The following is a 22,326-nucleotide window of genomic DNA, read 5'->3' on the forward strand; positions in this document are numbered from 1 at the left end:
CTGCAAAAAATACAGTGTTTTCAGACATTGGTACCTTCAGCACCTTTCTTTAACTTACTGTGACACTTCCCTAGCCATAGTCTCCGTAACACACACACGCACACAGCCATACACACCAATATAAATGCATTTTGACTCCCATTAACCCTGTTAGACACTACAAAGTACCAAGGTTAGCGTATTAACCTTATGACTCTTATCGACTTGGTGGAGTTAGTCACAGCACTTTGGTCTTGTGCAGACCAAAGCACTATAGGATAACTACAAAATTATGACCGCCTACCAGGGTAAACAGTAAACACAGCAAACAAGTCGTATCACGGAAAAACACTAATGTTTTTGTTTACAATAAAGGCATTGTATTTAGTATATCCACCACATCCACTTTGTGTCTCATTCAAATGCGGATGCGGATGCGGATGCAGATGTTTATTAAAATGCCAATGCGGATGCGGACGCGGATGTATATTTTTACATAAGTTCGGATGCGGACGCGGATGTCGAAATGGATGCGGATGCGGATATCTGATACATCCCTAGTCTAAATGGCTCTTTTTCTCAATAAATGCTCTATTTACTAACTGACATATTTATTCTTACCTTTCAGGAAGTAACTGCACTGCAAATAAAAACTGGAAGTAGGCCTTGGATAAATCTATGTTCATTTGTCACTCAGTATTTACATGGAAAGTGTAGGTAAAAGAAACTGATACTGTACATTACCTGTTACATTACAGTAAATACTACGTACCAGAGAATAGCACAGCAAACAGTACAAAACACCTGCATGTACATTAAACATAAATTGCATTCCAAACTGGCACAGATAGTCACTGATAACAACCACAATCCTGCACTATACTGTACACTGCCTTTACACTACTGCGTGTTTGCAGGAAGTCCGGTACAGGGGTGGATCAGCCAGAAAGATTGTTGGGAAGGACTGTTGCTATAAGTTGTTTTGGCAGGGGGTGACAGACGGATATGGAGGTGTTGGTGTGATGGTTGAGGAGAAATGGGTGGAATATGTTATGAATGTTTTGAGAGTAAGCGATAGGATATTGGTAGTTAAAATTCTGTTGGGAAGAAAGATAGCTGTGATTATATCGGCATATGCTCCACAGGCAGGATTGGATGAATCAGAGAAAGATAGATTTTGGGATGATTTAATACGTGTAGTGGGTGGTATGCGGGATGATGAGATAGTGATTTTGGGAGGGGACTTAAATGGTCATGTAGGTGAAGCAGCACAAGGTTATGAAGGAGTGCATGGGGGATGTGCATATGGTCTAAGGAATGCAGAAGGGGAAAGGATACTCGAGTTTGGGGAGGCAACGGGCATGATTGTGTGCAACACATATTTTAGGAAAAGAGACAGTAGGTTAATTACGTATGAGTCTGGGGGAAATAGCAGTCAGATAGATTATTTTCTGGTTAGGAGGGCCGATAGAAGGTTAGTGAGGGATGTTAAAGTTTTAGGAAGTGAGGAGTGTGTGCAGCAGCACAAACTATTGATTTGTGATATGGTGCTTAAAGAACAAGTGATGAAAAAGAGGACTTATGTACCTAGGAGGAAAATATGGAAGCTGAAAAACCAAGTAGTAAGGGATGCCTTCTATAGCGAGTTGAGGAGAGTGGTGGCTGAACAGGGAGCTGTAGACAGAGGCGTTAATGAACAGTACAGAGCCCTCAAGAACAATTTCTTGAGAGTTACTGATGTAACATGCGGCTGGACAAGAGGACCACCAAGACATAAAGTAACTTGGTGGTGGGATGAGGGTGTAGAAGCTGCAATTAAGGAGAAAAGAAGGCTTTTCCGGGAATGGAAGAAGGGTGGTAGCAAAGAGGAATATTTGGCTGCCAAGCGTAGGGCTAGGAGAGAGGTATACAGGGCAAAGTCTGAGTCACAGAGACAATTTACTTGATAACCTAAATCATGGGGAAAGGAAAAATATATTTAGGGTGGCAGGTCAGGTGAAGAGGGATAATCGGGATATCATAGGTGAGCAGTGTGTGAAGAATGATGAAGGAAGGGTAGTGGTGAACAGTGAGGATATTAAAGATGCATGGAGAGAGCATTATAACCGGTTGTTGAATGAGGAGTTTGACTGGGACAGGGAAGGTTTGGAGCCAGCAGATCCAGTGTCTGGCCCTTGGCCTTTGATTGATACTGCTACTGTGAGTGAGGCAATAGGCAGGATGAGGGTGGGGAAGGCAGCAGGTGTGTCTGGGTTGACTGCCGAAATGTTAAAGGCCTCAGGCGATATAGGGGTGAGTTTAGTCACTGACCTGATAAATAGGATTATTTATGAGTGTGTTGTCCCAGATGATTGGCTGAAGAGTGTAATTGTAAATGTGTATAAAGGGAAGGGTGATGCCCTGGAAAGAGGAAATTATAGAGGTATAAAGCTTTTAGATCAGATAATGAAGGTAATGGAGAGAGTTTTAGAAGGTATGATTAGAGAAAGAGTGAATATTGATAAGATGCAATTTGGGTTTATGCCAGGTAGGGGGACCACTGATGCCATATTCATTGTTCGACAGCTTCAGGAAAAATATATTGGTAGGAGAAGGGATCTTTATTTTGTTTTTGTTGATTTGGAAAAGGCCTTTGACAGAGTCCCTAGAGAGGTGGTGAAGTGGGCAATGAGAAAGCTTGGCTTGGAGGAGTGGCTGGTTAGGGTGGTTATGGCCATGTATGTGGGTGCTCACACCCAGGTAAGAGTGAATGGAAATTTGAGTGATGAGTTTTCCGTGAATGTTGGTGTGCATCAGGGGTCAGTCTTGAGTCCCATGTTGTTTATCATGGTACTTGAAGCCCTTTCACGTGACTTTAGAAACGGACTCCCGTGGGAGTTGTTGTATGCTGATGATTTGGTGTTGATTGCAGAGAATGAAAGGGAGGCGGAGGAAAGGTTTAGGAAGTGGAGAGATGGTATGGGGCAAAAGGGTTTAAGGGTAAATGCAGATAAAACAAAAGTGATATCTAGGGTTGGTGGCGGTACTGTCAAAGACGAGGGAGAGTGGCCATGTGCAGTTTGCCACAAGGGCGTGGGAAGTAATTCCATCTTATGCGGTGTGTGTGATAAGTGGGTGCATAAGAGATGTAGTGGTATCAGAGGTAGACTGCGAGATAATGCTGATTTTATGTGTACGGCGTGCCGGGGTGAGCAGGTGGAGATCGTCAGACGTGAAAGGATTGAACTTGCTGGTGAATCTCTTGAGTGTGTGGAAGAGTTTTGTTATTTGGGAGACATGTTGTGTGCTGGAGGTGGAGCTGGAGCTAGCTCTGTGGCTAGGGTGAGAAGTGGTTGGAAGAAGTTTAGGGAGCTCTTGCCTCTCCTGACATTGAGAGGGCTCTCCCTACGTGCTAAGGGGTCTTTGTATGCAGCATGTGTTAGGAGTGTAATGCTGTATGGCAGTGAGACCTGGGCAGTGAAGGAGGAAGACATTCGCCGGCTCAGACGTACAGAAATGACAATGATTAGGTGGATGTGCAGTGCGTCCCTGTGTCCAAGGCCTGGAGGGGCTGGGTTTACAATGGAAGAGTTGAGAGGTAGGATGGGACTGGAGTGTATTGGTGTTGTGATGAGGAGAGGTAGATTGAGGTGGTTTGGACATGTGGAGAGGATGGGGGATGATAATTGGGTGAGGAAGGTGAGAAGTGTTAATATTGGGGGTGGGGCTATGAGGGGTAGACCGAGAAAGACATGGGACGAGGTCATTAAGTGTGACCTTAGGGTTAAGGGACTGAACAGGGAGGCTGCAATGGATCGTGCAGCATGGAGAGCCGCCATTAGGTGACCAAGGCCGACACATGCAAGCATGTTGGAGCCTTTAAAAACGAAACGAAACGAACACTGGTTAATCAGTATTTACAGCGAAAGCATGGGTAAACTCACTGTACATTAACTGTTACATTACACCAAACTACTGTATTACATAATAAAGTATAGCAATGCAAATAGTACAGAACAGCTGCATGGACATTAAACATGTTTTTAATACACACACACAGTGTGGGGGGGGGGGGGAACCCAACCCTGGTGAGTACTTCCTGCACGTCCATTCTTTTACCAAAGTTTATTAAAAGAACATAATGTTCGGCCAACTCAAGGTGGTCGTTAAAACTGAAATTCATGGAAAGGGTTCAGTATATTAAGGGGTTACTGTATCTAGAGTTTCACATTATTTTATCACTCATGGTTAATAATGTCTTGGCTCAGTAGATCACATGACACGATGCATGAGGGGTGGCCTGCCAACAGTAGCTAAAGGGGCACTATAGACCAAAGCACTCAATTTTTTTTTTTTTCCTGCAACCCACTTTTTAAAATTTTCCATTACACTCTCAAACCTGCCTAAGAGATAAAACATGTCTTCTCCCTCACTTGTTAGTGAATGGCACCATGCCTGGTTAAAGAAGAAGAACAATAAGAACCTAGTGCCAAAATCCAGCGCAAAGCCAGATCACCGGCAACAAGGCATGTACGCTGGGTGGGCCGGGAGCACAGACATGGCGTCGTGAAAGCAACGGGTCAATGGGAGAAGTGTATCATATCACAAATGGGGCTACTGAAGTAAGGAACGGAATTACATGCTGAAAAGACCAACAGAGGTAAGGAAGGACATGATATTATAGAAGGAAAAATACAGTGATTCTTGGAGAAAGTCTGCAAGAAGGGAAGGACGTTGGAGGTGAGACAAAAAGGAAATGAAATACGTCACTGTAGAGTGTAAAGAGGACAATCAAGGAATATATGCCGCACAGAAAGAATGGTATTGCAACGAGTACAAAGGGGAGGGTGACCACCAGACATCAAATACAAGTGGGTAAGTCTAGTATGACCAATTCTAAGATGAACTAAAGCAGTCTCCCACCTCCTATTACGGTGGCAAGGGTCAACCAGGGGGAAATAAAGGGTTTAACAGCACGTAGTTTACTATTAGTGACAGAGTCCCAACAAGACTGCCGCCGGTGTTGAAGGAAGGAAGATAGGGCAGGAAGAAAGTCAGAGACTGGAATGAGGAAGGAAGGAGAGACATCCCTGGTAACAGCCATGCATGCCAACTGATCGGCACGTTCACTGTCCATGATGCCCACATGTCCTGGGACCCAACAAAACTGGACTGTTTTACGACGAGAGGAGATACGCAACAACCATTCCAAGATACAAAGGACTACAGGGTAAGAAGTAGAGGGTGACTGAAGAAGGGACAGAGCACTATATGAATCAGAGAATATCACAAATGAGGGTGAGGAGGCACGACAAATATACTGCAATGCAAACAAGAGGGCATATAACTCCGCTGTTAGAACACTTGCATAAGTAGGAAGGCTAAAATGATAAAAGGTGTTAGGAAAGAGAATCCCAATCCAACACCTGCAGGGGTTTTTGAACCATCAGTGTATACAGGTACTGCAGAGGAATGGTGGGAGAGATGGTCAGAAAACTGGGAACGGAGAATGAATGAAGAAGAATTGGACCTGGAATAAGGGAAAATGGAAGGTCAAACATGAGGTCGTGGAAGTAGCCACAGAGGGAAAAGACATGTGTGGAAAGAGAAAACATTACTTACAGTAAGGAAGGAGAGTGAGAAGAGAGTATGAGTTCGAACTGCAAAAGGTGGCTTGGTCCTAAGAGTGGAAAACATGTCTAAGTCAGGACTAGGAGGAAGTAGAGAAGGGGTATGAGGAAAACAGTGCAACTTAGCATAGGCACAAAGAGAATGTAGAGCATGACAGCAAAAGAGTGATGGAACTCCTGATTCAGCATAAAGACTCTCAACTGGGGAGGGCTTAAAAGCTCCAAGAGCCAGAAGCAAATCGTGATGATGCACAGAATCAAGTTGTTGGAGGACAGTGTCTGAAGCAGAAGAATAAACTTGGCAAGCATAGTCAAGTTTGGAGAGAACGAGAACAATACAGAGACGAAGGAGAGTAGTCCGATCAGCACCCACGACACGTAAGACAACGTTTGTAAGAGACGGAGGCATTGCAAGGCTGAGATTTTCAAGGAGACAATATAATCCTTCCAAGTAAGACGGGAGTCAGAAAGAAGGCCACAAAAGGAAGTGGAGGTTTTGTATGGAAGAGGAGAGCCATAGAGAAAAAGAGGTACAGGTAGTTGAGAAATAAGATGAGAATGAGTAAAAGTAATAGCATGAGACTTAACAGGAGAGAACCAAAAGCCATTAGAAGTAGCCCATTCTGAGGCAGCAGAAACCGCACATTGCATAAAATCACCAAGGGCAGAGATATCACAATCTGAAGCACATATTGCAAAATCATCAATATATAAAGAAGAGCGAACACCAACTGGAAGACAAGAAAAAGAGCTCATTAATTGGCAAAAAAAAAAAAAGAGGAGTGCTAAGACCACTGCCTTGGGGAACACCTTCATATTGTGGGAAAGGATCTGAATAAGTATGCTGAACACAAACTCTAAAAAAAAGAGCAGATAGAAAATTCTTTAAGAAATCACCAAGGTTACCATCAATATCACAAGAACGAACTGTGTGTAAAATATGGTAGCGCCAGGCTGTGTCATAAGCCTTCTCAAGGTCAAAGAACACTGCAACAACAGATTGCCGAATGGCAAAGGCTGAACGGATATAAGTCTCTAGATTTAGGAGGGAAGTTAAGGTGCCGCGAGCTTTTTGAAAACCAAACTGTGAAGAGGACAAAAGGTGCTTGGATTCCAGGAGCCACATAAGACGATGATTTATCATACGCTCAAACAATTTGCAAAGACAGCTAGTAAGAGCAATGGGGCGATAATCTTGAGGGGCATGGCCTTGCTTTCCCAGTTTAAGAAATGGGAGAATGACAGCATTATGAAAAGAGGGAGGAAAAACAACTTTGTCCAGATATGATTATAAATAGCTAATAATAAGGCCAAGGCCTGGGGGGAAAGGTGACGGAGCATATTATGGTGTATGCCATCAGGACCCTCCTAAGTGTTCTTACAATGACGAAGGGCAAAGGACAATCCATGGAGCGTGAATTGAGCATTATATGACTGACTAAACGACAGCTTGAAGACAACAGGCGTACATTCAGTAGCAGCTTCAATGGCATGGAATTCAGGTGAGAGATGAGAGCCACTACTAACATTACTAAAATGAAGAAAAAGCCATTAACAACCAGATGAACATCTGCAATTGACTCCCCATCCAAGTGGAGGACAGGGGAAGGCATGGGAAGATGTTTACCAGTTATTTTGCATATACATTTCCAAACGAAAGCAAAGCAATGGGTGTATTGGAAGTAATGATGGAAACTTATAATCTCCAGCTACGGCGTTTAGCCCATTTAACAATCATACAAAGAAGAGCGTGGACCTTTTTAAACAGTAGAAATGCACTCTGTTCATCCGAGGTGTTGCATTTGCATAGGTAACTCTTCCAACATTAACGTTTAACATGGAGTGCCACAGTACAATCTGAATCCCACCAAGGCACACACTTCAAAGTAAAAGGACAAGACGACCTAGGAATCGCAGTCAAAGCTGCACTCAGAACTCACACAGTAAAATCAGTGAGCATATCTAAAACAGTAGAGAAGGAAGAAGGGGTTATAGAAGGAACAGTTAAAGAAGTAAATGATGGCCAGTCAGCTTTCGGAAAACTCCATCGAGGGGGTCTAATTACCGGACTATATGTAGTAAGAGTAAGTTTGATAGGAAAGTGATCACTATATACAACGTCCGAAAGAACAGACCAATGGAAATCTAAAGAGAAGGGGAGCACAAGGAGAGATCCAAACAGAAGAACGTATGAGTTTTAGCATCAAAATGCATCGAAGTTCCTGTATTCAACAAGGATATACCATTATTAAAAATAAAAGACTCAAGGTGGAGGCCACGCGAATTAGTAATTGCATCGCCCCATAATGCATGACGACTGTTAAAACCTCCCAATAAAATTGGGTTGGGTAACTGGGATAATAAAAGAGATAAGGCAAAGAAATCAATAGGCTGGGAGGGAGAGAAATAATAGAAACCACTGTAATCCAACATCTGAGAAAAACACAAATAAAGTGACATGGAACAGTGGCGTTAATGGACAGACATTCAAGAGGAACTGTATGGTGGACTAGGATAGCTGAAACAGAAAGAGAAGCAGGTAAGAACAAGAAACAATAGCCGGGTATAGGTACCATAGGGGAAGACAATCGGGGTTCTTGTAAACAGACTAAGGACAGACAGTGAACTGAAAGACAGAGAAGGTCATTGTGATGGGCCGTAAAACTGCGTATGCTCCATTGTAAAATAGAATACAGTGGGGCACCAATTTTTGCGCCTAATTGGGTCCAAAAATAATGCGCGAAAGTGGAATTAGCGAAAGTTGGGGCATTGTCTTTATGGCAAAAAAGCTAATTGGTTCCCGGTTATCCTAAAGTAACATCAGATTTTCATTTTCACTTGCAATACAGTACATCAAATCACTATTGTACATTGCATTGTGAGATACAAACAATAAAAACTGTACAGTACACATTATATGAGGAGAAACATACCACAGAGACCAGGTTGAGGTGTTTAATGGATGTTGGGGGTAAGTATCCGAGGCGCGTGGCGGGCTTATTTAGCCACGCCAGACGTATTGGCGCCACCTCTTGCTGCCTCTCTTTTAGCCTTGGTCTTTCCTCCCGACTTTGAATGTCCCGGCCACTTTTTATCACCACCACTGCCTACCGGCCCTCCCCCCACACCACCAGGCCCTTTCCCCACACTACCAGGTATAGTAGAGGCCATTGAACCGTGAGAATCCAACACAATGGAGCTAGCACGCTCGTACACAATGGCGGGAATGGGTGGACAGAGTGTTGACATGACGTCATTCAAGATGGCGGTGGGTTGCGGGCGGGCGGTGCAGGAAATTCAAACTTCAAAATATTGTCCCATACCCAAAATTTGTGTGAGAAAATCGATTTTTTTCAAGCGAAAGTGGAAGTTAGGGAATATTTGGTGCATGCCGCGAAAGTGGATTCTGCGAATCCTGCTGTAGCGAAAGTTGGTGCACTACTGTACATACTAAAACCTTAAAACACCAAATAAAACTAAAACCTAATAGAAAAATTGAGTCTAGGAAAGATAAAAAGAAATTAATACTAAAGATAAAATATCATACACAGGAAGTAAAATATAAATACACAGGAAGTAAAATATATTACTATCTATCAACCTATCTATTGCCAGACGCCTTAATCCCTTAGGGGGTGGCCACAAACAAATCGCCTCCATATTGCCCTGTCCCCCACCATTCCACTACCCTGCTCCCAATCCACACCCCCCTCTCTCATGTACAGTAGAACCTCTTTGGTCCGGACCGACCCCTTTGATCCGGTCTTCTGTTAATTCGGAAAAAATTTAAAAATAATAAGCTCCAAAAATATGTTGAAAGTAATTCTAAAGTCATTTTCAGTATCGGCGCGGAAAGCGATCGTCATTCATTTAGTCTCGGATCACGCTAGGTTGCAACATGGGCGCCTGTTTAAACACACGCTAGCATTCGTTCCATCAACTAGTTCACCAACCATTTATATTTTTACGCTGTATTTCAAAAGTTAATCCTCCTTACCACACCCCTTAATGCAAGTGTAGCTTCTGCAGTGAATAAAGATGTTAAAAGGAGGAGTTTGCTTACACAAAAATGGGTCAGAATATTCTGCAGTATTTAGTGATTACTGTAGGTTATTTTTTGTACTTAAATGTGCTTTACTTGTACAACAAACATTAGCTTCTTGCCCATATGGGCGTTATCAATATGCCAAAGATGACAATGTATTTTTTGCCTACATAAGTTTTATTTTTATTCCAAATATTAGTTAATTAGGTGGTGGCGACCATCATCCACTCACTTGATGTAGTGCCACCTACCTCTTCCTTAGCCTTTATCATTATTTTTCTGTCTGTCCTCCTCTCTTCCTATTTCTCCCATCTTTCCTGTCACTTCTTATTGCTTTTCTTTCCTTCGCAGGTGGCTTTACATTGAGTGACAAGCCAAATGGTTTCCTGTGAGCCAAGAAACCATTTACAACGCTGGGTGGTTACCATATAACCAACCCATACGTGCTCCCTACATGTCAACAAGTGGGTTGGTGGAGGGTTAATGCCCCTCCCTGTAAAATAGGTAACTCAAAGTCAAGTGGCCACCCCTTACGGGATTATGGCGTCTGGCAATAGATAGATAGATAGATAGTTAATTTATTTATTTTTTTGCCTACACGGGCCTTAGTCACTTAGTACAATTTAAAATGTAGGCTAGTTTCTTGTCATGGCCTTACCTGTAAATTATGCAATACAAAACTATCATACATGATTAGTTTGGTTATTTTAGTATCTTTTCATCTTTTGCAGTTACGTACGGTTGACATATGCCACATATGTTAATAACTAACAAACATACCATATGTAGACAGTTTTTGGTATGAACTGGAGATTACCCTGATGGTCCGGACAATGCTAATTCGGACAACCCTTCCCCCCTTATAGTCCGAATCAGAGAGGTTCTACTGTATCTCTCCACTTCATCCCTCCATCTCATCCTTGGCCTTCCCCTCCCTCTCTCACCCTCCACCTCACTTACATACACTCTCCTCATTAGTCTCTCACTCTCCATCCTCTCCACATGGCCAAACCACCTCAGTGTGTTTCTCCTAACACTTCCTATCACATCCACATCCACACCACAATGCTCCACTTCCTCATTTGTCAGTCTATCTCTCCATGTAACTCCACATGCTCCTCTCAAATAACTCATTTCCACTGCTCTCACTCTTGACTTATGCCCCTCCAACAAGGTCCAAGCTTCACTTCCATACGTTAGAGTTGGTATCACAATACTGTCATATAATAACTTTTTCACTTCCATGCTCACTTCCCTGTTTCTTATCACCGCTTTCATGGAACCAGCAACCTTTCTTCCCTGCTGTACCCTTTCAAGCACCTTACCCTCCAAACTTCCATCCTTAACTAAAATATAATACAGAATAGTAACATATATTACCGAGTCATTACGATAGTACAAAGAGGGGCAGAAGGTGGAAGTGGTGGACAAGCAGGACGGCCACCATAGCCAGAAGGCATGGGGAGAGATAGAGGGGAAGGAGTATTGGAAGAACTGGAAAAGGAGGGGGGCAGAAAGGAGGAGGGGAGAGAAGGTGAAGGAGGGGGAAATGAAGGAGGGAGAGGAGTAGGAGGGAGATCAGGCAGTACAGGATGAACTTCAACAGAGAGGGTACAGCACTGTCTACTGAATATGGCGTAGAAGTTAAAATGTAATACATAATCTTGGGGATGGTTTCACTGTCGTCATTGCCAGAGGGCTTTGTGTTACAATCAGCCGGTGGTGAGGCAGTCCAGGGACATGACTGAGGAGACTGCTGAGATGTGGACTTCGACGCGGTAGAGTGTATCGATCAAGAGGGGCAGGTATTCGTCGCGCGAACTTTACGAACCGAAGAAGTAGGAGGATAGGCAAGAGAGATTTACAGTCCAACGCAATAGGTAGCCTGTGCTTACCACTAGAGAAGGATGGGGATCGGACAGGACGTTGGGCCAGAGGCGCCAAACGGCCAGTATGAGAAACAGAACTGGAGGAGTGAGAGGAGAGATGAGGTTGGGAATGGGGGAATGGACAAGGAGAGGGAACAGGTAAGGAAGGGGATGGAGAGGTGGTAGGGATAAAGGAATAAAAAATAGAGAAAGAAATAGAGACAGGATCAAGAGGAGTCTGTAAGGGGAGGACTCAGGTAGAGGGGGGGTTAGGTAGAGAGGAGGGAGAGGTGGAAATAGGAGTACTAGGAGGAAGGGAAGAGGAGCCAACAGTCACAAGGGTAGGGACAGAGCGAGAGGTGGGAAGACGAGAGGTGGGAGGAGAGGAAGAAGGGGCAGCAGATACAGAGACAGGTGCAGAAGGGGAAGAAAAACCAGTTCTGGTACTAGAAGTTACTACGGGAGGAGAACGAGCTACATGTGCATAGGTAACGTTAGGATGGTGACCGAGGCCGCGAACTCTGCAACGAGCCTCATGAAGGGAGAGGCCAGTTTTCCAGCAGATGCTGGACACTTCTACTTCAAAGAGGTATACGGGACATTGTTGGTAGGTGGCAGAATGGCTACTCTGACAGTTAGGGCAGCATCGGAAAGTGGAAATGCATTCTGAGGTGGTATGACTGGCCAGTGCACAGCTGGCACAGATTGCAGATGACTGGCAGTATTTGGCTGGATGGCCGAAGAGCCAACAAGATGTGCACTGGCAAGAAGATGGAATATACTCACATACTTGGAGAACAGTGCCTCCAATGATGACTCTGGTGGGCAGATCGCTAAAGGCAAAAACTATTTTTACGATATTAGCAGGCTCTTGGCGTCGTCCACGAGGAGGAATTGTATAACAATGGACTGAACGTATTGGATGAAGCTGTTCTGAAAGGATTAGCTCAATGTCATTAGAGCAATCTGTGAAAGCCCTCTGGCTGAAGGACATCGAAGATGGTAAACGGACGGTGCCAGTGGCAAAATTGAGGTGGATGCCTAAGGACACAAAGATGGGTTGTCCTGCATTGCTGACCAGGGATGTCACTTTCTCGGCTTGGGCAGTACTGTGAACGACAAGGAGAAGGGAACCATTCGGATGGGCCGAGAAGGCGACATCCCTGCCTACTTGTCAAAGTAGAGAGAGATGGAGTGAAAGGTCGTTGGTCATATCATGGACACTGAAAAATTTTGACCATGTCTGTGAACCGAAAATTGAGGAGGTGAGGGACGAGGCAGGTACATAGGAAGAAGGATGAGGTTGGGAGAGGGAGACAGAGGACATAGAAGGATTAGAGACAGGAGGTGATGGAGGAAGGTAAGGATGGAGTGTGACAATAGTAGAAGGACTGACTGAAGTAGACAGAGCAGAAGCTGGAGGAGTGGAAGACACAGTAGGTGGGGAGGACGAGGTGTTTAATGTAACCAATCGTGTAGGGGAAGGGGAAGAAGTTGAGGCCACAGTCAAAGGGGAGTCCTGGGTCATCAACATAATCAGGTGAGAAGAAGTAATTGTATCCATATAATGTAAACTGGTAGACTTCACCACTCCACCCCCCACCCACCATGCAGCCCAACAAGGGGAGGCTGATGTTGGCTCCAACTCACCCAACAGCCCCAGGGATAGCGGGAGTGGTATACGCGGACACGGTTTGGTATGGAGTGGCAGCTACAGGCCAATGTGGTGCCCACCAAACAGGGCCTGCTTAACCCTAGCCAAGGTTGACTGAGCCAAAACATGGAGAGCTGATTTGCCTGGCGGGTCCACACTGGGCTGCCCGTCTTATGCCAACCCACCTACTAAAGGAGCGTGTTGCCCACGGCAGGGAACTGCACCCTACCCCATGGTGGACTCAACTCCCAGACAGAGGGGTGCAAGCAATATACGGGTCGCCACGCATGGCAAACACGTGGGGAGGAAGCAGTCTCGCCCAAAATGACAAAGGGGCGGAGACTAGTATCATCACTAAAGGCCTCCACTATTTGATGATGATAGGGGAAAAGGAAGGAAGAAGCAATAGGAAAAAGAGCATTGCAAAATAAGTTGAGGCAGTGACAGGGACCCAAGGAGAAGGGAGAGGGCAGAGTAGAGACCCCACCATAGCTCTGCCACTCGTCAAGACCCAATCGACGTCTCTGAAGCCCCCCCACAACAACAGCGAGCAAGGAAACGGGGGGAATGCCTGGTTAAAGCCTGATTTTTCTTCTTCAAGCTTTGTCACATTTATCTATCTATCTATTGCCAGACACCTTAATCCCATACAGGGTGGCCACAAACAAATCGCCTCCATGTCACCCTGTCCCCCGCCATTTCACTGCCCTGCTCCCAGCACACACCTCCCTCTCTCATATACTTCTCCACTCCGTCCCTCCACCTCATCCTCGGCCTCCCCCTCCCTCTCTCCCCCTCCACCTCACTCACATACACTCTCCTTGTCAGTCTCTCACTCTCCATTCTCTCCACATGGCCACATTTATCATAACTACATAATTGTTTTCACACCCGAATGAACTGTCAGGTGCCAAGTGAATGAAAACTTTTTTTTTTTTTTTCTGTACAGTTTTCCAGTCATGATATTTGAAAATTTTTCACTCCTGAATTGATACTGGAGAGAACCTATTATAAAACCATTTATCCCATTCATCACACTTGAATTTCTTCACTCCTTAACCCTTTAACCGCGGGCATTGTTTTGCCCCAACTGGCCTCTCCCGCGGGGGTTCCAGCCAAATGTAAACAAACCTTTAAACCTTAATAACTCTGCACAGAATAAAGCTAGAGCAAAAAATAAGGTACCATTAGAAAGTACTAACCTTCAGCTTTGCAGTGATGTAGGTTTCATGACTCTGTGGACTTTCACTGGACGGGCAGTGCCGTTAGAAGTGAGCGATGTAAAATCACTATTTTTCGCCCCACACACCAGTACCAAATGCCAACCACTCTCTGATAATAGTACTATAAACATATATGAACACTGCACATACGATAAACACCCACTCTGTGTTCACCGAGGTAGGTAAAAGGCACTGTAATTGCCCGTACGTCACTGCGGTATCACACGCCCACTGATGTTTGGTTAGCGGCGATGTTTTCATTATTTCTAACTTCTATTACTATTTTACATATAATCTGGGCAATATAAATTATATTTACACTGCACTTATTACTACATTGCGTCACTGTCGCATCACAGAATCACAGCAGTGCCACAGATTTTCTTATCACCATATCACTTACATACTGGCCATATTACATAATTTTCTAGGTAAAATATCTCTTATTACTATATTATACAATTATTGGTAAAGCACGTCACTGTCGCATCACAGAATCACAGCAGTGCCGCAGATTTTCCTGTTACCATATCACTTATATACTGGCCATATTTACATAATTTTCTAGGTAAAATATCTCTTACTACTATATTATACAATTACTGGTAAGGCACGTCACTGTCGCATCACAGAATCACAGAAGTGCCACAGATTTTCTTATTACCATATCACTTATTATACTGGTCTATATTTACATTGTTTTCTAGGCAAAATATCCCTTATTACTACATTATCCCTTATACAATTATTGGTAAAGCACGTCACTGTCGCATCACTGTATATCACTGTCACTGTCAGTATTTACTCAGACAGTGGTACTCAGCAAAGCACGGAGTCACACAGAGAGCGACTTGGCAATCCTGGCACTGATGTGTGCTCATTTTTCTCGCCCGAGGCCTCCGTGTGGTGTTATGACACACTCTGCAGCAGCCCTGTGACAACCTGCCGCCTGCGGTGAGAGGCAATTTCACAAGCTGGTGCCGGCTCATGTAATTGCGGCACTCAAGATGGTCAGGTTGTGTGTCACAGTGTCGCCTTGGGCCCAATGCTGTTACCTGACCAAATCTTGCAAGCAGCTGCTGCTCGACAGTCTTGGAGAACTGTCTCAGGGATGGTTGCCTTATGTCCCCGACTTGAGTCTTGTACAGGAGGAAGGCGTTGAGCATGCACATATCGAGCATGTGGAGGCAAGCCTTCCTGTACCATCGGGTGTTTCTCCTGAGACAGTCTATCTTGCCAATCATCATGTCCAACTTATCAACAAGTCTCATGTTTATATTATAGTCAATGACGGCATCTGGCTTCATGATTGGCTCTCCCGTCCTGCAGCTGACCTTCCCAGTTCTCTGCAATTCCCCCTTGTGGATGGTGCTGAGCATATTCATGACCTTCTTGTTGTGCCACCTGATCGCCAGAAGCTTGTTTGACTTCTTCAGGTGCACATCTCCCTTGGATGAGGATGATGCTTCAGGGAAACTTGGCCACTCTTTCCTGTGGCTCCATACAGTGCCAACAGTGCCGATGCCGTGTTCAGCCAGGTATTTGGCGAGTTTCGGTGCTGTGTAGTAATTGTCCATGTACAGCACATGATTCCCACCAAAATACCTCTCCATCAGCAATTTTACTACGGAGCCAGAGAAGCCAAGGGGGTCGTTCCTGTCCACGTCCATTGTGCTTGCAGAGTAGATAACGAAATCAAGGATATACCCCATCTCACAGTCACACAGCACAATGAACTTTATCCCAAAGCGGTGGCGTTTGCTGGGGATGTACTGCATGAATTTGAGACGTCCTCTGAACAATACCAGGGATTCATCTATGACGACTTTTTGCACAGGACGGAAAAATCGCATAAATCGATCCCTAATCCTGTTGAGGAAATCCCTCACTTTCCACAAAGGGTCAGTTTGGGACGGGTTTTCATTGTCAGCGAAATGCAGGTATCCTAGCAGCTGTCGGAACCGATCTCATGACATGTACTTGCCGAATGTTGGGGTTGAAGTGATGTCATCAACCAACCAGTACTCCAACTCATGTCTCTTGATATGGGGCATCAAGAACATGACAGCAAAGAACACATACAGCTCTCTGATCCCTACAGGCAACCACGACACTTGCTTTGGTGAGCCAATAGGTCCCAGCCCTTCTGTTGCACACTGAGCTGCATACCTATTGGTCTCATCGCTGAAAAATTGCACGATTTCGTCATCCATGAAGGCCAGGAAGTAGTCCACAAAGTCATCTCCTTCGTTGCATTGGAAGGCAGGCTGTATTCCGGCGTTTGTCATGTCAAACGGCGGATTGTGTGGCTGAAAATCAGCACCGTCAGACCACACAAATGCATCCACTTTCCCGGTGCGTGGTTCAGTGGCAGTGTCAGGTCGCATTGCACTCTTTTCCCGCTGAGAAGGAGTTGAGGTGGAGGCAATGGGTGAGGCAGGAGGTGAGCGGGAGGAGGGTGAGCGGGAGGAGGGTGAGTGGGGGGTGGTGAGTGGGGGGTGGTGAGTGGGGGGGTGGTGAGTGGGGGGGGGTGAGTGGGGGGTGGTGAGTGGGGGGTGGTGAGTGGGGGGGGTGAGTGGGGGGTGAGTGGGGGGTGAGTGGGGGGTGGTGAGTGGGGGGTGGTGAGTGGGGGGGGTGAGTGGGGGGGGTGAGTGGGGGGGGGTGAGTGGGGGGGGTGAGTGGGAGGGGTGAGTGGGGGGGGTGAGGGGGAGGGAGCTGGGCGGGGGGCAGGCGGGTGGGTTACTGACCTGGTGTGTGGTGAAACCTGACCTCCCTTTCTTCCCCACTTATCACACCGCTTTGCCCTCCGGCTGCCACGCATCCCCTTTGTTCTAGCCCGGCCTGCCCTGCTTACCCTGCCTGCCAGCCTGCACGGCCTGCCTTCCCTCGCTGTGCAGGCTCTGGGAATTCATATTCCTCAGATGATGTTGACTGAGAGGGCACGGCAGTAGATGAAGATGATGTGAGGGCAATAGGGCTAGGGGAACAGGAAAGTGGTGGGAAATGCTTGCTAGGGCCGGGTGTAGGAGACGCAATTTTCCGCTACACTCCCTTCCTACGTGCTACACCCATTTTCCCCATGAGCACCTTCCCTTTTCCAGAGTAAGTTATGGGTGGTGGGGGGGAGACAACATGTTCAATTTCATCACTGTCACTGCCCAATTGTTCAACCATACACGGTTCCCCAGCAATAAGTGCATAATCATCACTACTTGCGGTAAGTGTATCACTCTCACTGCCACAATCCATAGTTGTACTTACAGTTTTATCCAGCTCTGTCCTAATTTCTGGGGTGCTCAACCCCTTCTGCCTCGCCGTCAGGAGTTCCTTCTTCGGTGTAGAGGTCGAAGGCACACTAGCACTAGGAATTTCCGAGGAGGAAGCGAGCGACGATGACTCTGGACGGAGCGCCATTGTCACGCACAGAGCTGGACAGATACTGACTGATGCGTGTCTGGGCAGGGGTGGGGGGGGCCCCTGGGGGGTGGGAGGAGGGAGGTGTGGGAGGACTGGCGTGAAAGAACTCTACAGCTACTCTTGCGTGAAACAATTTGCGCACAGAAAAAACGCACGGTGTTCAAAATATTCACGAGCATTCCAGAATGACACCCGCGGTTTGGTCCAGTTTTTTCAATGTCATTCTGGAATGACACCCGCGGTTAAAGGGTTAATGAATTAAACAGTGTTGGATGACATCAACTGAGTCATCTGTTTACCACATTAAGCACACTAGAAACTCTTCCCTGCACAGTGATTTAATACGTGTGTGGTGAGACTGCTTCTCCGACCAAACTGTTTACCACATTTATCACACATGATGTTCTTCACATCTGAATGAATTGATAGGTGTCTGGTGAGATCACTGTTACGTGCAAATCGTTTACCACATTCATCACACTTGAAATTCTTCACTCCTGAATGAATTAATAGGTGTCTGGTGAGACCACTATTCCGTCCAAATAGTTTACCACATTCATCACACTTGAACTTCTTCACTCCTGAATGAATTAATAGGTGTTTGGTCAAAATGCTCTTATGCGCAAATAGTTTACCACATTCGTCACACTTGAACTTCTTCACTCTTGAATGAATTAATATGTGACGAGTGAGATCAACCTTCTGTTCAAATAGTTTACCACATTCATCACACTTGAAATTCTTCACTCCTGAATGAATTAATAAGTGTTTGGTGAGAGTTTCCTTCAATGTAAATCGTTTACCACATTCATCACACTTGAAATTCTTCACTCCTGAATGAATTAATAGATGTTTGGTGAGAGTTTCCTTCAATGTAAATCGTTTACCACATTCATCACACTTGAAATTCTTCACTCCTGAATGAATTAATAGGTGTTTGGTGAGACTACCCTTCTGTGCAAATAGTTTACCACATTCATCGCACTTGAAATTCTTCATTCCTGAATGAATTAATATGTGATGGGTGAGATCAACCTTCTGTGCAAATCGTTTACCACATTCATCACACTTGAAATTCTTCACTTCTGAATGAATTAATAGGTGTTTGATGAGATTTTCCTTCAGTGTAAATCGTTTACCACATTCATCACACTTGAAATTCTTCACTCCTGAATGAATTAATAGGTGACGGGTGAGACCAAGCTTCTGTGCAAATAGTTTACCACATTCATCACACTTGAAATTCTTCACTCCTGAATGAAGTAATAGGTGTTTGGTGAGAGTACTCTTACGTGCAAATAGTTTACCACATGCATCACACTTGAAATTCTTCGCTCCTGAATGAATTAATAGGTGCTGAGTAAGACCACCCTTCTGTGCAAATTGTTTACCACATTCATCACACTTAAAATTCTTCACTCCTGAATGAAGAACTGCATGTCGTTTAAGACTTTTCTTAAAAGGAAATGTTTTATCACACTCCAAACATCTGAAATGCTTAACTTCAGCTGAGGACACTGCATCCAGGACAGTCTCATTGTCACTGAGGAACATTTTGTCACTCATCTCACATTCTAACTTTACATCTGTTTCTTCCTTTACAACTTCCATTATTTGGTCATCCACCTCACACTCTAGCTTTAAATCTGGTTCTTCCTTTACCATCTCCGTTATTTTGTCACCCACCTCACACTCTAACTTTACATCTGTTTCTTCCTTTACCACCTCCATTATTCTGTTACGCACTTCACACTGTAACTTTAGACCTGGTTCTTCCTTTACCACTTCCATTATTTTGTCATCCACCTCATACTCAAATTTACATCTGGTTCATCTTTTGCCACCTACACTATTTTGTCACCTACCTCAGACTCTATATATCTTTACATCTGGTTCTTCCTTCATCATCCTGTCATAAGATTCCCCCAAACTCTCTTAATTCCTGCCACAAACTAGTCTCCACTGAACAATACTGCTGATACAAAGGTCATTATTACTGAACAATAACTGCTTCTGCACTTGCCAGTACTATGTAACCATATTTTCAAATAAACAGTTCACTGAAGAGTTTTAAGCTATTAATGCAGTCTAAAATACCACTGGGTTCCTTATTTTACCAGTCCTTATCCGGTGTTTATGCAGCAGTTGTACAGCAGTAAATGCAAAGGATATCACAACAACTAAATGATCCTGGATCAACTCCTACCACTCATCCAGTGATTCACACTTCTTACAATGAAAGATATTATGAAGAGAGAATATAAGCCACATATATTTGGAAGAGGCACCTCATGTAGGATGTACAGTACTGTACTGAGACAACACAACATGTGCCTATATAATGTCAACACTTTACCATGTATATTTTACTCAGGTGGCTCTCTGATGACCACATTGCTTAGCTGTGCTTTGCAGTGTCAATTTCAGCTGTGGACCTGCAACAAGAGCTGCCATTAGACAAGAATCTCTATGAATTTAAAAACACTGCCCAGTGAGCCCTCATTTTGCATGTATCTAGTCCTTAAGAAAATAATAATAATTTGCATTTCAGCAGATAAGCTTAGTAAAGAAATTTGAAGAAAGAGTGAGGTCATTAATGTAAAGGACTGGTTATATGAGTGGGAAAGTGAGGCTGGTATGGCAGAGTAAGTGGCAGCAGAAGTGTTAGGCATGGCAGGTAATTTAGAAACAAGGGTGGTCAAGGATGAGACCAAGCTATGATGATAGTGATGACTTCCAGGTATTTAAGGGACGATGCAAAATTAAGAAACAACGACAGGAGTGTGTCTATCTATCGATCTAGAAAAGGGAAAATGTTCCCCCGAGCTAGACCTCACTAGATCACATAGCCCTGCTAGGTAAAAAGAGGATGCTACCCTTCCCGGCATGGCAGCTACCGGGCGTGGTTCGAACTAATGACCCCTGGTCCCAAGTTCGACACTCTACCACTGAGCCACCCTACCCCCTATATCTATCTAGAGCCAAGCCATAAACCCATAAGGGGTGGTCGTTTGTCTCCAAGTTAGTGGTTTTACTAGTCCAGCGGATAAGGCAAACAATCATTCACTTTTTCAGGAAAACACCAAATTTTGCACAGTTGTAGAAGGGACCCAGACAATCATTTTTTGAGACAGACCTCCAGAATCTTGGGCCCCTGGTGGTCACAATCTTGTATTTCAAAATGGCTGCCTTTCAACCCATATTTTCTTCAATTACCCCAATAATATGATAGACAAACATAATTCCAATGGCTAACCCCAGGTTTTAAGGGTCTGGCACTTGAATGGAATGATTTTTCTGACCCGGCAAAGGTCGGCCATCTTGGATTTCAAGATGGTCACCTTAGAACCCCATTTTCTTCAATAACTCCAATACTATGATAGATAGAAACAATTCCAATGACTAACCCTATGTTTTCAGGGTCTGGCAATCCAATGGAATCACTGTCCGATGTGGAAGGTCGGCCATCTTGAAATTCAAGGTGGCTACCTGCTGAAGCCCATTTCCGTTATAACTCTGATGCAATGGCAAACATCTAATGCATGTCTTTTTGATGAAATTCAGATATTAAAACAATGTCCATCGCAGTCACATAATGACGTACATGGCAAATTAGCCTTGTAGTACTTGCAGTTCCCTTTGCAAGCAGTTTTACAGTGGCAACTGATTAATTCTGAGCAGGCGTTCTGGACAACAGGCAACTTTGTCCATACAGGGTGCCAAGTACTGTCGAGTTTCTGCCAACCCCAGACAGATGGTGATGGGAGCTCCGGTTGGGAAACTAAAGCTTGGCCCCAAACATGTCCAGCCTGGTACTATGCTCTTTTGGTAAGTTCCTCAGAAGCATCAGCTGTGGGAGGAATGTGTTCAGTTGTCCTTGCCCTCTTCGGGAATAAGAACCTGTGCACGTCATTCAAAGACTTCAAGTCCATTGTCTTGTCATACACCACAGCCATGAACCATTCTAATTTGTGGAGTTCACTGGAGACAGATGCAGGTTTGGTGGACAGAGCACGAAAACTGGCTGTGATGTCAGGAAAGACCTCCCATGCCTTCCAGGCTGTCATCTTACCTTTGTTGGCAAAGAGTGACATGGTATCATAACCCGTGAAGGCAAGAAAAAAGGCCAATGCCTCTGCTTTCCTGCACCCAAGAGCTGATAAAGCCGGTACGCTGTAACCGCTACATCCTTCTGCCCCCAATCCACCCAGCGATCCCACTCAACTCTCCTGCCCAAAGACCCCAACACCCACAGATCCAACCACAGTACTTTAGCACCATAAATCACTGTACACATACATGAACATACCAACTGACATAACTCTTGTGTGTCTTGTAAGGTGGACTTGAGAATGAACTTGTAGTCTCTGAACTGAAAGAAAATGGTTTAAATGTACTTCATACTCAATTTTGCAGAAATGGTCTCTCATATACCAGTATGTGGAAAAGGACAAAGCAAGGTGGGCTATTATATTTCAGTTTTGGGCCAAGCAAGTTGGGCTTTTATATTTCAGTTTTCAATATTCACTTT

At 44.7% G+C, this 22,326-nt stretch overlaps 1 protein-coding gene across 1 annotated transcript; it reads right to left on the reverse strand.

The window, feature by feature from the left end:
- Positions 1 to 397: 397 nt before the first annotated feature.
- Positions 398 to 19,406, reverse strand: LOC145413241 (uncharacterized). Its single transcript, XM_080282972.1, has 2 exons — positions 18,179 to 19,406; positions 398 to 525 (listed from the first exon to the last, which is right to left on the reverse strand). Exons 1-2 carry the CDS (start codon positions 19,404 to 19,406, stop codon positions 398 to 400), a joined length of 1,356 nt encoding a protein of 451 aa, XP_080139098.1.
- Positions 19,407 to 22,326: the final 2,920 nt, after the last annotated feature.

The sequence above is a fragment of the Coenobita brevimanus genome, chromosome 95 (genome assembly GCF_032717465.1).
Source record: "Coenobita brevimanus isolate Jiangsu-jjx chromosome 95, ASM3271746v2, whole genome shotgun sequence".
Taxonomy (NCBI): domain Eukaryota; kingdom Metazoa; phylum Arthropoda; class Malacostraca; order Decapoda; family Coenobitidae; genus Coenobita; species Coenobita brevimanus.